We start from the raw sequence: 16747 nt of genomic DNA on the forward strand, positions 1-16747 counted from the left end.
GGCTCTGGCGCGCCCATATTAGATAGAACCAATTGAAACGTTATACCAGATTTCTGGTAGTCTTGATAAGCTTCAACGGAGCGTCTCCAGACCAACACGCGCAGCAAATTTAATTTGCCAGCGCCTAGTGGCAGGTCTGGGAATGCCAGGCTATGAATGTGGTGCAATTTGAGAGGAAAATTAAAAGGCTAAATATGAGGAATTGTGTGTGAACAAATAATTTGGAGACACTGGGTCGGATGAATTAGAAGCTATTGAAGAAAGACAAATATTAAAATATTAATTCAAATTAAATATTTTGCAGGGTCCTCTGGGTTGGGCTTGGTGCTATTTTTCTTTAATAAGACATATTTCTCTGTAATATAGTGAATGCATTTAAATGCAGTGAGAGGAACGAAGCAGAAGAACTCTTGTCCAGCTATCTTTTTTTCCACAGACAAGGCTGAAATAGGCTTTAGACTATACACAGTGCATGGGAAACTGAAAGCAGCCCCATTTCCAAATGTTTTTAAATAAACTCATTACACACGGTGCTAGGACGTGAACGTGACGTAATCAGTTAACCTCGGATTATGTCCCAGATTATCTGATTCAATTATTAGGCTATTAACTATCTAGACCAAAACATTGTATTCCTTTTTTTGTATGATAACTTACATTTGCTTAAGATGATGTTAATATCAAAAACACAAACTCAAAAAAAAAATATATAGGCCTATATAGGCTATATAATTTTATTTTTTATAAAAATGCTGTAACTCCGCCCCACAGTTTGAAAACCACTGAACTAAACTAAAAGATCTTAGGAATTCTTCTACCACTGTTTAAAATCTTTACAGCTACTTTCATGCCTCCTCTTTTTTCCTCTGTACAACACATAATGTCATAACTTTTGTGTTGTGCATGGTTACATTTATTGCTAATTGAAGCCTATAAACAGGTAGCATACATTATGTGGTGATGCAGACTGTGCTTGACACACATACACACACCAAGTGTTACACTTTTGAGTTGCTCAGCCCCTGCAGCTTTAGTGGTAACCTCTAAGCCTATTGGGGTCTTATATGAGATGGTGATGGTGGGGGCTGCTCTCTGTGTCAGAGTATTAGTTGTGCCCAAAGCAGTATAGTAGCAAGGAGGATCGTCCAGCTCCTCAGTAATCACTACATGCTCTACATGGTCATTTAACAGATGCACTTTGGAGGTTTCTAGACATGTTTGGCAAGTTAAAGGGCCTCCTCAGTGGCCCACAGGTGTCAGCAGCTGCAGGGAACACTAGCACTGCCCCTAGCCCAGCTGCAGCTCCAACTACAGCACCAGCTCCTGCTCCAGCCAAGGTAAGACTGTTTGGACATATATATATATAGTGTTTTAAGAGGAAAGTGGTGTAAAGAGGACCATACTTGAGTAGGAGTAGACAAGTTCCGTTTCACCTATTGCAATACCACTTGAGTAAAAGCACTAGAGTATCTGATTTTAAAAGTATTTAAGCATCAAGAGTATTTAGCTGGAATGGAATGTATGCTCAAAGATGCACCAGGTAGCGCTTTAGCAGTGGTGGCGGGAGTATTCAGATCCTTTACCTAAAGGTGCTATACAGGGAACTTTCTGTTTGTGTTCACTCCTGCACCACCTTTGTACAAAAGCAGTAGTGTTTTTACTACACCAGCTGTAGTTCCTGGGTGAGCGTACCCAGGACAGAGGCATCAAGAAACACTATATAAAATTACATTCTTTGCATTGATGTTCTCGTTTACTTTTACATGTCATTTATGATCATCAGAGGAAAAATTTGACTGTTTCAGAAATATTGAAACGTTCCTCGTAGCACCTTTAAGTGAAAGTACAAATATTAAACTGTAAAAATAGTCTGGTATAAGTTAAGCTCCTGTATTTATGTTACCGCCTGTATTTATGTTACCTAATGTTACCTAGAAATATGTATATAAGTAAAATGAGGGGAATGTACTTAAAGTTTTAAAAGCCATGATATTTTTAGCATAACGCAATTAAAAATGACTATCATCCAAATTGTCAATGGCCAATTCATAAACTTAACTTAATTATTTTATCATATATATATATATATATACATGTCCAGGATACTAGCTTCTTCTGTGATGCTCTTACATGCTTTCTGTAGCTTGATACTGTTAAGGATGTGCCTATAACAGATGCAGGAGCCACTACTGAAACCAAGCATGACCACAGAAACATTAAATAGTGCATCCCTTACTTACCCTAATACAGATGATACACAGCAGTGGCCTCTTATCTGCTCGTTCGTCCATTCCGTTGCTCAGTACTCTTGCCAACAAAGAAGCAAATTAAATTGTTTCATTACACGGACCTCATTGAAATTGCTCATTACCCAACGGGCACTTTGGAATTCTATTAATCTCGAATGCAGCTTGTGTCAAAAAGAGTCTATCAGGCAAGCGAGTCAGTCGTTTGTCAAATGCTTACTTCGCCAGTCTTTAAAGAATGCTCTCTAAATTAAAATGTCTCTCTAATGGCCCTGATTTGACTAATGAAGCTGAGCGTTTGGATTTGTGGAAAATGTTGATTTGTTGTGTAGGAGGAGAAGCCAGCCGATAAGGAGAATGAGCCCAAGAAAGAGGACAAACCGCAGGGTAAGTCGTCTTTCGTTGAAGCGAAACATTGAGACACAAAATTGTCCTTTTTCTGTTCGGCAAAAATCCTGTAATGAAAACTGTGTCCATGGCAGATAGTGGAAAGATTGGGTCTTACAGGAACGTATATGTTCATTGTAAAGTGTATTTGCATGTTTAGTTTTGAGAAAGTACTTTTCACTTTTATCCCTGGAGTATCTGCACTACAAAACACACGCCCTGCCAAGACACTGAAACCACTTTTAATTAGCATTAACTACACTTTTATAACTGAAGATAACTGAACTAGTGCATGCCTAGTTAAAGTTTAATAATCATTAAATAAGCAGTAACTAACCATTATGTTTAGTTAATGCTTAACTTACTTAGCATTAGTTAACTCAGCATAGCAAAGCTTAACCAAGCATTAAATAACCCTTAATAAATAGGCATTAACAGTTAATAATGCTTAATGAGCATTAACCAGTAATAGCCTTAACTAAGCATCAACTAACAGTTTAATAATGTACCCTTGATTTCGTTGCTCTTAGTTCAGACACCCGTCTTGTAGCAATGTTAGGGTCACACACAATAGGTCTCATCCATCTAGGCCAATGCATTACATTTTACTATTAAACTTTGTATCTGAAAGGAGATGAAACATATAATATCCTAAAACAGTTAGATGGTAACTTAGGACCTAAGTAACGTTCTAACTGTTTACACATGATAAAAGTTTTAAACATCACAATGAAATCTGCCCTGCTGGACGTTATGAATCTCATTCGTACCGTATGTTCGGTCCATTTGCAGTGTGTGCCATTCTCTCTATCCTAATTATATTTAGATAGTATTATCATTCCTTCCAAGTTGTAGCTCACAACTGTGATGTAGATGCTCTATTAGAACCAGATTATAACTTGTTAAAAGTCCAGAAGCAGACTTTTGTATGAGTTCTGTGTTTTCCTGCTTGAACGAAAATAAAGTGCATTACAAAAATCTGGTCATGAGGGGACGAACATATCACTTAATTGTTGCCCATTCATAGAACCGGCTCCGGCCCCAGTCCCTGCTCCAGCAGCGGCCCCTACAGTGGCTCCAGCAGCAGCCCCAGCTCCAGCACCGGCCCCTACAGTGGCCCCTGCCCCAGCTAACCCTGGTCAAGCTGCACCTGAGGGGTAAGACCTGCACACTGCATGACTAGTTTCTGTAGTTTGCAAGTTTTAGCAATCACTTTTCCTGTCTGATATGTTTTTTGGACGTTTCATAGCAGGGGAGATTGCATTGAACACATGACATGGGCAAAGGCAATTAAAGAGAGTAGATATAGTGGGGTTTATCCCTAGAGTATCTGCACTACAAAACAAGTGCCCTGCCAAGAAACTGAAACCACAAACCAGTATCAATTTAATCACCCTGTGGACACTACAGTAATTAATCAGATTCCGTCGCTTGATGGCAGCGAGACAGGCAGGCAGAGAAAAGCCCTCAGAGATGAGCGCAGCATGTGAGATCTCAATACCCTGTTGCAGCATGCATATTAACAGGGGAATAACCTTAAAGTGGATTAAAAGCTTTTCAGCTTCTTTGGTTTAAGAAGCTCACCAGAGCTGATTCTGGCCCCAGCAATAAAAACCTTGGAGGCGACACACATTCGACTGATCCTCGCTGATGTAAACACACACACTACTTTTTAAGTCATGCTGTAAATGTCTTGTCAGCAGCTTGCCAGGGCCTGGAGTTAAGGGTCTGTGTGTGGAGCACAGTTACAAATCCTCAGTGACATGTAGAATGGGCCTACATGGGTGGGTGTACATAGTTCAAAGGTGATGCTAAAGTACTGTACTTTACAGCAGTACTGGACGCGAAAGGGCTAACTACTGACGTGTTATAAAAGGATCTCATGCATGTCTAATGATGCAGAGTTTGGTTTTTATTGACAATGGATGCTATAGTGGAAAAAGTGGAATTGACTACCCAGGGCCCAAATTAGTGGCCCACAAAAAAAACGAAATGAAGAAAAAACTAATTTGATTTTTTTTAAATTAATAAGTAGCCAGAACAAGTGGCATACATTTTTTCAAATTAGTTGAATAATTTAAATAGTGAAGGCAAACTGAATCTAATGAAGGCAATATGGTGAAACGCCACAAGCATCCTCATCCGTGATTCTATTTGTTTGTGTTGTAACACCTCTTGTCCACCTGATGGTAGAATATACACCTCTCCTGATTTTGGAGTCTTATATAGCAGTCACACATTTTGAAAACTAAATTTGCCTCACTAAAGACGGTTCAGTCTAATAAAACAGTTATGTGAAAAAGCCTTTAGCTTCATGATGGTCATAGTCTGTTTTAGAGAGGTAAGATCATTTTTGTTCATGTAGTTTTGTAGTGCTGTTGATTGGTATTGAATTCATAATAGAGGTGTTTATATTATTAAACCTGGCCTCATTGATACAAATGGGGTAGACAACATAACAGAAACATCTGCTGGAATAACTCAGTACAGTTCATCAGCACAACAAAGTGTGGGTTTAAGGAGTGACCTTGAAGTTGTTACGACACCTCTAAGAAAATGCAAAGTTTAAGGCATACTAAGCGATTTCATCTAGAAAAACCTTTTGTCAAAATCAGCTAATATCTACTCACCAATCACCATCCGCTACATGTCCGTTGTGTGTGCACACTGAACAAAAAAAAATGCTCCTCTAACCATGATCTAAAAAATCTGGCTCAGAGCCAGCAGCCGCCCGGAATGTCGTGGATTGACTTTTCGGGTGCAATCAATCTGAGCGTCGACTATTGCCCGGTTTGTATAAATATGAACAATTGTTCGCCAAACGTTTGCTGGAGACTGCTTAGTGTGCCTTTAAGAGCAGCCACTGGTGTCTGCGAAGTAATTTGCAAGATTAGAGAATGTGCCCCTGTACTTTCAGGGTACATTACATTTAAGGCCAAAAGGAACTTTCTCTCACTTGGTGTCCCAAAACAGATCGGTTACTCTCAACCGTGAAGGTCAGTGCTCCACATCAGCTTTGTGCCAATGTAAAAACCAACACCCAACTCTATGTCAATGAAAAGGAAGTTGTTGTCCCTTTTCTGCCTGGCTTGTTGAAGACTATTAAAATAATATATTTATTTATTTTTTATTTGATCAACATCAAACATAATCGATACACATTTATTTCTAATGTTAAAACAGTTAGGGCAGGTATACTATGGGGATTTATTTACATTGACTAGACACTAATGAATCCTTCCTGGCTGCTGTCAACCAGAAGTCTTGCTGGGTTTAGACCACTAGGAGGCAACACAAGAGCACAGATGTCTCCTTCAGCTGTACTGCTGAGGCTGAAGTTTCTTGAGTTTGTGTCTGTCCAGTCTTTCCACTCTAAATGTAATTTCACAGTAGGACATTTTTTTTTACATTACAAATTACAATTACTATAGTAACTCATCTATGAAATTAAGCTCTGCAGCCTGCAGATGTATGAAAAAGGTCTGTTTAAAGAGCTTATTAATAAACCCAGCCATACTAGTCTGAGTGGTTTGTTTGTAAAGAAAATGCAGATATTCTTGCTCCTCTTAGCCTACTTCTAAAGCTGTGTAGCCAATTTAGTTTTGTAGGTTTGCAGCTATTTTTTACTCACATTTCAATTTGAATAACATCTGGTCAGCCAGCTTAAAAAAGCTGTGAACACATCAGTGGCATATTCGCTTAAATTGGTCAGTCTAGTATTAGCTCTATTTTTGGTCTCGACCAACTCATTAGGGAACAAATCTGGCTGTTTAGCTGCTAAATGCCCCACCATGTTCTCCAGCCTATTGTTGATGCCAGACAGGTAGTGAACATTGGGCTTTATGAACTTTTGAAAAAAAATAAAATTCTTTACTTACACAGCTGTCTAGCTGCCAGCCTCTGGCCAAAAACGCTGAGAACCACCCAAAACAATTGCACTCCAGAAAAGCAAAACTAAGAAATAAGTGTGTTACTTTGTACTTTGGCATATCAAAGTAGACTACTGCTACAAATGTTGTATTTTGTATGATGTATCGTCATTACATCAACTGGCAAATTTACAGACTTCAACTACTATAGAATAAAGTTACCAGACGGAGTTTGTTACAACAATTATTTTCAGCAAATACAAACAGTTCTCGTAAACTGTTTGCTGTTTAAGAGTCATGTGTCTTATTTCTCTTATGGTATTTTCCATCTTCAGAGAAGAGGCCGCCCCTCCTCCACCTCCACCTATCGTCATCAACAGATATTCAGATGATCAGCTCAGGTTCATCAGCAAACTGATGAGAGAGAGAGTCCAGCTCTACAAGGAGAAAGTGGGCGATCTGCATGCTTCATCCCCAGAGATTAGCCCTCCTGTCAGTGAGTACCAACACAGTACCAACACATATGTATGTACACAAGTTAAAGCTTCACTTCGACTGTGTAAAATTTAAAAAAGTGGAATATTTTGGGCTCCCGATTATAGCAGGTGATTTGTAAATTAGGCGATGAGTGGTGAATATTTAAACATCATTATGCAAAATGCACTTCTTTGTGTTTCTTCAACATTGGTATAAAAAATAGATACATGAATAATCACAATATAAACTGGCAGTTAGATTCAGGGCCAAACAGTGCAGACCTGGCTTCAGGCTTAAAGAGACAGGCTTTAAAAAGGTGGAGATTCAGCAATGGCACTGAGAGAAATATAAAGTTTTTTTTTGACACTACAACTTGAAACAAGTTTCAAGTAGAATCCCAAATGACATTTTTGAACATGAAAATGAGGAAAATATAAATGTCAGCTCAGAAAAAAAACCAAGAAGCGCCCAAAAAATGTTTCAGTCATCGCAATCACCGAAAGAATTTACCTCATGTAGATGCGCCAACAGTTTTGTCTTAATTCCTAAAAATGCTTCATGGGGGCAACAGGGGTTACGCACTATAGCATTTAAAAGCATTAAATATTAAAAAATGTTGCCTTGTGATATTTTCCTTTCAGCACCTCTCCTGTGCAAAGAAGAGTACGCTCATGTCATCGAGGAGAGGTTAAGGCAAGCAGAGGAGGATCGGATAAAGAAGGAGGAGGCCGACAAAAAGAAGAAAGAGGAGCAGGAGAAGAAAAAGAAGGAGGCAGAGGAGAAGAAGAAAGCGGACGAGGAGAAAAAGAAAGCAGAGGCTTTAGAGGAGAAAAAGGTGAAGAAGGACTTAAAAACGGCGTTAAAGGACACTGCCTACTACACGGCGGACATTGTGCTGAATCCAATCGAGGGCCTAATGGACTCAGTGCTGGGACACACCATCGACCCTTTCACAGACCGTTCCTACATCGCCTGGCTGGGCCTGGTGACTCTGGCCTTCAACTACAACACCTGGTTCCTCACGGCTCGCCTGTGTTTCCCCTACCACACCGAGAGTGCCATCCCTTACTGGTTCGCCATCGACACGCTGGCCGACCTCATCTACCTCGTGGACTCTGTCCTCTTCCAGTCCCGCAAACAGTTCGTCAAAGCAGGAGACATCATAGTAAGCCCTTAAATTAGAGTCCTCCTCACCAACTATACCTGGATTCAACACGATAAACATTTGGAAATGTATGGCTATTTTGCGTCTTATTTCATACTACTAGGCTATCAATAAATGGTCCAACATGTTCATTTAGGTTTTTATTTTACTACACCTTGTCTGTTTGTGTCTGTATATTTATCCTATACAACCCTCTCCAACAGCCATTATCTCTACATTTGCTTTTTTTTCCCCAAATACTTTGAACCAAAAATCTCAACTTTTGAAGCAATTTCATCAATAGTGCAAATAATAATTACGGAGATAAACATCTCCATAATTATTCTATGCACTACTCTGAAGGTTATTCCAGAAGGATTTGTTCATATGTTGTTCGTTGTCTGATTTCTGAGGGCTGTATCAACACACTGCTTTGTAAAAACCTTGGACACTAATATATTGTCAGAACGAAAAAGATGATTTTAACTCTGGCTTATTCAACATTCAAATGATTGTTTTGAAAGAAATATTAGTTAGATTGAAAAACAATTGTTTTGCATATTTATTCAAACATTTAAAAAATAAACTGTAACACAAAATAATGATTGTTTCAATCTAAGTAATCAACCAGGGAAGATGATAATTTTATATATTCAAACGTTAAAAGTTTGACCATTTTCACCTGCTGTGTCTCGCCTAAAGACACAAAAACTTGACAATTGAAAATCTACATTTGTGTACCTTTCAGAAAGACCGACTGGTGACAAAGAAGTACTACAGAGAATCGGAGAGATTCAAGGTACCGTAACTTCACTTATTTTAGCTGGGAACACCAGGATAAACCCATGTCAGTGATCTCACATTTGTATCTCTCCATAGGTGGACATGATATCCCTCTTACCATTCGACTTGCTGTACTTCCAGTTTGGATTCAAATCCATTTTCAGAGCCAATCGTCTTCTGAAGGTGATTTCACTCAAGTATAGCCCCCTTTAGTCTACCGGATTTGACTTTGTGTCCTTCCTGTGGTCATGTTGGCTGACATTTTCATGCCTGTCCCCTAGGTCGATGCATTTTCTGAGTTCAGCGATCGTCTAGAGAGCCTCATGTCCAAGGCTTACATCTGGAGGTAAGTCACATGGAATACAACTATGATTACACCATAAACAGCAAAACAAGGGACGTTGACAGTTCAATATTTGTTTTTGTTAAGAGTGATTCGGACCATAGGCTATCTCATGTTCATGCTTCACATCAACGCGTGCTTGTACTACGTGGCCTCAGACTACCAGGGCATTGGAGGAACCAAATGGGTCTACTCTGGTATTGGCAGTGCGTAAGTACAGTACCGCTCATATTCTGCTTGTATTTGAGTGAATGGCATTGTGGTTTGGGTTTTTTTTTAAGTCTGATCCCATCTGAATTTGAAAGTCAACTCAACTGTTACTACTGTGTTAATGACATGGTGTGTTGTAAGTTGCTTGAAATAATAATAATAGAAAAATAATGACATGTGCAAGTGGCAGCAGATAGAGATTGAGTTTAGAATATGTGGACCATTTAAAGGAAGCTAATGACCTAAGACAAGGAAACTCATAGTTCTGTCATGACAGTTACATGGTTTTTACCATCAGTGTAAAATACACTGGGTCCCAGTTCACCAAGAAAACCCATTAGCAATCAGAGCATCTGCAACTTAAGTTACAACATTGTCCTTATAATGAAGTATTTTGGTTCATATATAAGACACAGCTCTATGTAACAGGCCTGGACTCTCTCCAATCTGCGGGGAGGAGCCCGCCACGTCCGTTAGTGGTAGGCCCTGATTGGTTCATATAGTCGTCAATCTAGCCTCCAGTCAGACCGGATCCTCCCCACTTTCTGTCCGTTAGTGGAAGTCAGACCCTGATTGGTTCTTGTACTCGTTGATGTCAAACATGGATCAACGAATACGATTTTGAGATATGGCTGATCTCATGAAGCTAGATTGATGGCTACATGAACCAATCAGGAGCTGACTTGCATTATAAGGGACAAACGTTAGGTCAGAACACACTCTGGATTGGACCAGTCATTCCTAGACAAGACTCGTCCCCACAGAGATTGGAGATTGGAGTCCAGACTGATCTGGGGAGAAAGACCATTTTGAGGCTCACAAGATCAGACTGGACACGCCAGGCTATGGTGTCTCCACCCCTGCCATATCCAAAGACACATCCCAAATTGAAAATCTGTTGTATGTTCCGTCTTTGCTGCCGCTGCAGTTACCTCAGCTGCTTCTTCTATGCGGAGAAGTCCCTGCTGCTGATCGCTGAGTTGCCGATCCCGGACACCATGTTCGAACAGATCTTTCAGATGACAAACTACCTTTTTGGGGCATTCTTTATGTCCGTCATTCTTGGCCAGGTAGTTTATTTACAATCTTTTTAAACTTATTTTCTTCCTGACTTTTTTTTTAATTATGTCAACCTTTTTTATATGTCATAACTGCCATTATATGATATCCTATTTTTTGATTTTTCTTTTCTTTAAAATTACTACTGTACCACAAGTTTTTAGGTATTTTTTTTTTTGGAGCCAGACATCAAGGGAAGCCAACTTGAAAAAGGGAAGAAATAGGGCCACACTCCCTCCCAAACGCATACTTATTCTATTTATTGGTCCAAAAACAGGCCAAAGACATGTAGTGTAGTTTGTGAGCCCCCTCTAATGCCCCCCACCCTCTCCACAGGTACCTGCGTTGCTACTACCATGCTGTCCGCAGTCTGATCAACATCGGGGGTCTTAGCGAACCCCATACCGTCTTTGAGATCACCTTTCAGATGACTAACTTTTTCATGGGCGTCTTTGTGTTCTCCAGTTTGATCGGACAGGTAACATAGAGACACATTCCTCAAGTAACATGAGTCAAAGTCCCAGCATGCCCGGTTCAAACCAGATAGAATCTCTAAATTAGAATGTCGTCACCCCTTTTTCCATGTGTCTCGTTGAAGTAGTGATGTAGAGATAGGTGACTGAAGCATGTTGTGTCACTGACAGTAAAAACCGCCCTTCACCCATCACTCCTGTTGTGTCTTGCCGGGTCCCTGTGGAGTCTTCACTGTCAAAAGGCTTGTTTAAGGCACAGTGTGTATAGGAATTGCCGTTTTTCAGAAAAGACTTGGTGTAAATGCAATAACATATTCATACTTTAAGTATATGTTTAAATTAGTGTATACAATAATCGCTTGAAAATAATATTGTAATTGTAGCATTTAAACAAGAAACAAGTCATCCATGGTGTCTAAATGACGGGAGCAGTCAACCAATCAATTCAACAACAATTTCCCTGGGTTCATTTACCATCACGTTGCCTTAGATGAGAGATGTCATTGGTGCAGCCACAGCAGGACAGACCTACTTCCGAACCTCCATGGACAACACTGTGGGCTACATGGTGACCAACCACATCCCCCCTTCGGTGCAGAACCGAGTCCGCACCTGGTACACCTACACATGGGACGCTCAGGGCATGCTGGGTCAGTAACACTGGACACTAATTATTTTTGCAGGATGTGAGAGAGCCTTGATCTAAAAGAACCCGATTGGTCCTTAAGATCTTTATCACCTTAAAGGAGAAGTCAGTGATGTTTTTTTGTTAATATAAGTGTTAAATCACTCTATGTTCGTACAGCAATCACTTGAACTGTATGCACAGTTCATAACACAGGTCTCCCAGTCATTCATCTTCGCAGTAATTGCCAGATAACATTTTGAGTATCCCGCTCGTTTTTATCAAATCGGGAGACAGAGGCGGGTCTCTGTGCCTATGTCTCGCTGCTCTCCATCGCGGCAGTATCTGACGAAGACGGCTGCACGCTCATGTGATGGTGACATAAGGATGAGGGAGGGGACTGCTAACTGCAGTCACTGACATGAAGTTAGCTAAAAAGACCATATCACTTACTTCTGCTTAACAAATATGGTTCTACTTTCCCCTGTATCTCCAGATTTGTTTTTACACCCAACTAAGCCCCCAAGGATAAAACATTTAAAACAACTTTTCTGTTTCACATTCTTTTAGATGAGTCCGAGCTGCTGGACAAGATGCCTCTTGTGATGAAAACTGCCATCGCTACGGACATCAACCTGAGCACCTTCCAGAAGATTGATCTTTTCAAGGTGCCTTAAGGAAACACCTTGACAGAGTTACAGTAAACAGACATACCGCTGCTTGGACATGCAGTTAGTTAAACCTCCTGTTTTTTTCCCACAGGGCTGTGACGCACAGATGTTGGTAGACATGTTGCTGAGGCTCAAGTCAATCATCTATCTACCTGGAGACTTTGTTGTGAAGAAAGTGAGTTATTATCATATTATTATCCTCATATTGGATTTCAATTCCATTTTGCTTTTCCTTTTTTTGCTGCATGTGTGTGACTTTCCCTTTCTGCAGGGTGACATTGGTAAAGAGATGTACATCATCAAGGAGGGAGCGGTGCAGGTGGTGGGAGGACCCGACAACAGTATTGTGTTTGTCACGCTGAAGGCTGGCTGTGTGTTTGGAGAGATCAGGTAAGAAACAACTCATGCTTTGTGCCCATTAGACCAGAAAGAGTCTGAAGCAAAAGTAATCTGACATATTTTCACCACATCAGCAGAGATGCTCAATGTGCATAATAATGAATTAATTGTTTGTCTTTTTCTCAGTCTGTTGCAATCTTCCAAAGATGGAGGGAACAGGCGTACAGCGAATGTAAAAGCCTTTGGCTTCGCTAACCTCTTTGTCCTGGAGAAGAAAGACCTGTTTGACATCCTGGTACACTACCCAGCATCTCAGAAAGTCTTGGCCAGGAAGGGAAGGTGGGTCAGAGGCCTATCTTTCGTTTTAATTTAAGAGTATATACGTAGAACTGAGGAATGGTTTTATCATACATTACAGTGGCCTAAGTTGTGCAACTTCTCACTCAAAGTGACTTTAAAGTAAGGCCTTGACAGTAAAGTCTCCAACTCAAATATGTACATATATTTCAGGGTGTTGTGCATCCCTGGCAATAAAAACTTTGAATCAGGAATAAATTGTTGAAGAAATATAGCTTTTGGAAAAAAAGTTGTCTTGTTGCACAACTTGCCCCCGGTGTGGTGTAAGTTGTGCGGTTGGAGAGAATACCATGGGGTAAATTGTGCCATTGCTATATATCTCATAAACTGTAATGCAAGACAAATCCATTAGACAATCACTTATTTAAGGTGTATTTAAAGTAAATAAAGTAAATAGTTGACAAAGATTGAAGGACAATTTTCTTAAACAAGGCCTAGCAGATCTAATGGTTTTACCTGCAAAGCTCACAATGACAAAGTCACCATTATCATCTTTCTGGCCATCTGAACTCTCATCAGTGGTGTCGTTAAGTGGAATTGAGATGTCACTCTCTTCTGAGCTATTGTAGACAATCACTTTCTTTTGGTGACCAGCATATACAGCCATGCCACTGGCACAACTCTCAGAAATGCACTTTGCACTAGTTGCTCCGTGCTTGTGGAACCAACTGCCACCTGACAAATGTGATTCCCTCTACATTTCTGCCTTTAAATCAAGGCTCAAAACCCATATGTACACCCTGGTGTTTCCTCCCCATTAACTATCTTACCTCTGCACTACTCTCTGTGTTTATGTGGATGTATGTGCTTTACGTCTTTTATTTTGGTTATTGTTATTTTACCTTCATTGTTTACCTACTGAATGCACTATGTACAGCACTTTGGACAGTGCAAACTGTCATAAATGTGCTTTTATAAATACATTTTACTTACTTACTTACTTATAACTCACCTAGGCCCTTTGGCACAAATCACCCCAATCCCAGAAATTTGGAGAATAAGCATGATGCAGCAATTTAGGGCTGACATTGTGCTAAAAGTATAGACTCAAAATGTAGCATACCAAAGCACTAAAACATGTGTCAAATGTTTTCAAACTTGTCTATAATGCCTCGTTTCCACCGAGTAGAGCGGGTCGGATCGGAGCGGTTCGGTCCGGGTAGTTTGGCTTTTCATTTGCCAAAAGTTGGGTAGGGTACGGTTTAAGCGCACCTAACCGCTCTGAGCCGCTCCCGATCTCAGTACTCCTCCGTAGGGGTACTGGCCGCCTGAAAGCGGTCTGAAAATTCATGAGAAGGCGGCGCTACACACTGCCGTCATTTGATTGGCCGAAAGAATCATTTCCGCCATGTGTAATCATCTCAGCAAGAGTGAAGAGGGTATTGTGTTTTGGCGAAAATGTGAGCAGAGCACTGTTTATTGTGTGGTGTTTTTCCTCGTCAATAAATTAATCAGTTGGTTACACTGTGTCCCACTGCTAGTCACGTAGCTGCCGCAGCCAGCACTGTTTGCTCAGCCGTCTCTGTGTGTTTACGCCATAGCCTAGATAGTAGTAAATACACGCTCACAACAACACGGGGGGAATAAATAAAAAAGCGGCTGGTTTGACCGAGCAAAAACGAGAGACCGCTGGCTTGACCACAGTTGGTCGAAAGAATCATTTCCGCCTTGTGTAGTCACCTCGGCTAGAGTGAAGAGAGTCAGTGTGTTTTGGCGAAAATGTGAGCGCAGCACTGTTTATTGTGTGGTGTTTTTCCTCGTCATTAAAAGAATCAGTTGGCTACACTGTGTCCCACTGCTACGATGTCACGTAGCTGCCGCAGCCAGCGCTGTTCTCTCACTGTCTCTATCAGTTGCAACTTGCACCGAGCCGTCTCTGTGCTCACAACACGGGGGGAATAAATAAAGAAACGGCTGGTTTGACCAAGCAAAAACGAGAGACCGCTGGCTTGACCACAGTTGTTCCACAGCCCGATAGTTTAACCCACATTCTGGCGGCGGCTATCGCAGTCCAGCCTAAACTCCGCCCCACCAGTAAGGGTAGGATCCGCGGTGGAAACAACACCAAGATTCTTAAAAGTGAGCTGTCCCGCTCTGAGCCGCTCCGATCCGACCCGCTCTACTCGGTGGAAACGAGGCATAAGTGTTCAGACACAATAATCAAAAAACCTTGATCATGGAAATTTTACTTTGAAAGGCATAACACAGTTTTTTTTTAGCTTAAATGTGCTTATATCTTATTCCTTGTGTCTCCCTTCTTTACAGGATGAGTCAAATGGATGTCTCTTCTTAAATATGTGGTCACATTTCCAATTTCTTCCACGGTTTTCTAGAAACAAGGGGTGGCACAACTTCCAAAATGCACAACTTAGGCCACTCTCCCCTATTTACTTCATAATTGATCTTGAACTATTGATTTTTAAAATGTTATCAAATGTTACTCATTCATTCTGTCAATCATCTATGCTAATCCACTAATCATTTAATACATGCAGAATGTATTGACAGTTTCCTTCTTACATACAAATCCATTTTACCCTTGCAGCACCGGAAACACATTTAGGTGTAACTCCCTCCCTTCAATTATTTTCAAGTGTTTCTATTTTTTTTACAAGTTGAATTTAAGGGCCAATTCTTTTTTCAATCAGTGTATTTCTGTATGTGCAGTAAAAATAGCACCCGAGGACATTTGTCTATAATTTTTACCCAGCAACTCTTGTTTGTCCGTGTGCAGGAAACTAATGAAGGCGAAGGGTCCAGGAGCAGCTAAAGCAGAGGAGGAGAAGAAGAAAGGTCTGGCACTGTTCGGACCCAAACCGGCCACACCTAAAATGCTGCGTGCTTTTGGTGGAAATACAAAAAACTTTCTTGAGAAAATGAAGGTAAGGACACTTCTATTCCATTTCTACCTTTTATATGTCACATGAAAGCCATTTCTGACTTGCTTAACGCTCCGTATTTTGTGTTTTGTTTCCCCTCCTAGTCTGCTACTCGATAACTCCTCTTTGTGAGTGCATGTTTCATATTCAGACTCTTACTCCTCTTTTGTACTCGCTGTGTATTTCCTGTCCTTTAAAGATATTGCTCAAAGTGGATGTTTCTGTTATTTCCCAGCTTTGAACGTTTGGCAAATTAGACTTAAACCACATGAACAGTAAAACCTGTAACATCTTATGTGACAAACTACAGCTAAGCATAACAACAAGAAAATCTGAACACGAACAATGTACTTGAAAACATGTCAACATGTCCAAACCATTTGTATATTCGATATGTGCAATATTTGAATCTGTCTGTGAAGCTCAGCTGCTGCCCCCATACTGCTTGAATTGTAAATTGTGTTCTTGCATACTGAATTTCTGCCTATTCACCTTGTTTTTTGTTGTTGGTGTGTGTATGCTCAAATTGGTCATTTTCATTTTCAGTTTGCCAATGCACTGTAGTTGTAAAAGCCTTACAGAGATTATGTATCCAAACAATTGGTCAAAGTAATGCTCACAATATCATATTTGACTGATCTGACGTCTGTAGGAATCTGCTATAGAATAAAAAGAATTCCCTGATTTAACGACAGTTGGCTTGAGCAGTGGCATCTCGTTTGTTTATTTGTCGTATCCAATTTGTGTTTGTACAGCAGAAGTTACAGTCAGAGAGAGAGAGGGAGGGAGGGAGGGAGAGAGGGGTAATCCCCTTTGGTCAGACACGGACATTGTGAGTGCTAATTTAATTAGTGGTCTCTGAGTTTGTTGAATGTGCAGCCTGGA

The 16747-nt window shown here is 40.5% G+C and overlaps 1 protein-coding gene across 1 annotated transcript; it reads left to right on the top strand.

The window, feature by feature from the left end:
• Positions 1 to 1214: 1214 nt before the first annotated feature.
• On the top strand, positions 1215 to 15981 carry LOC307267661 (cyclic nucleotide-gated channel beta-3-like; the record flags this gene model as incomplete). The annotated part of the gene is made up of 17 exons (XM_080050044.1): positions 1215 to 1337; positions 2579 to 2633; positions 3661 to 3790; positions 6838 to 6998; positions 7621 to 8144; positions 8872 to 8922; positions 9003 to 9089; positions 9188 to 9252; positions 9337 to 9459; positions 10855 to 10996; positions 11482 to 11641; positions 12187 to 12284; positions 12379 to 12462; positions 12559 to 12677; positions 12813 to 12965; positions 15718 to 15865; positions 15967 to 15981. The coding sequence occupies 17 exons, from the start codon at positions 1215 to 1217 to the stop codon at positions 15979 to 15981; spliced, it is 2238 nt and encodes a 745-aa protein (XP_079906170.1).
• Positions 15982 to 16747: the final 766 nt, after the last annotated feature.

This window comes from Ammodytes marinus (genome assembly GCF_949987685.1).
Source record: "Ammodytes marinus genome assembly, chromosome: 21".
Classification (NCBI taxonomy): domain Eukaryota; kingdom Metazoa; phylum Chordata; class Actinopteri; order Uranoscopiformes; family Ammodytidae; genus Ammodytes; species Ammodytes marinus.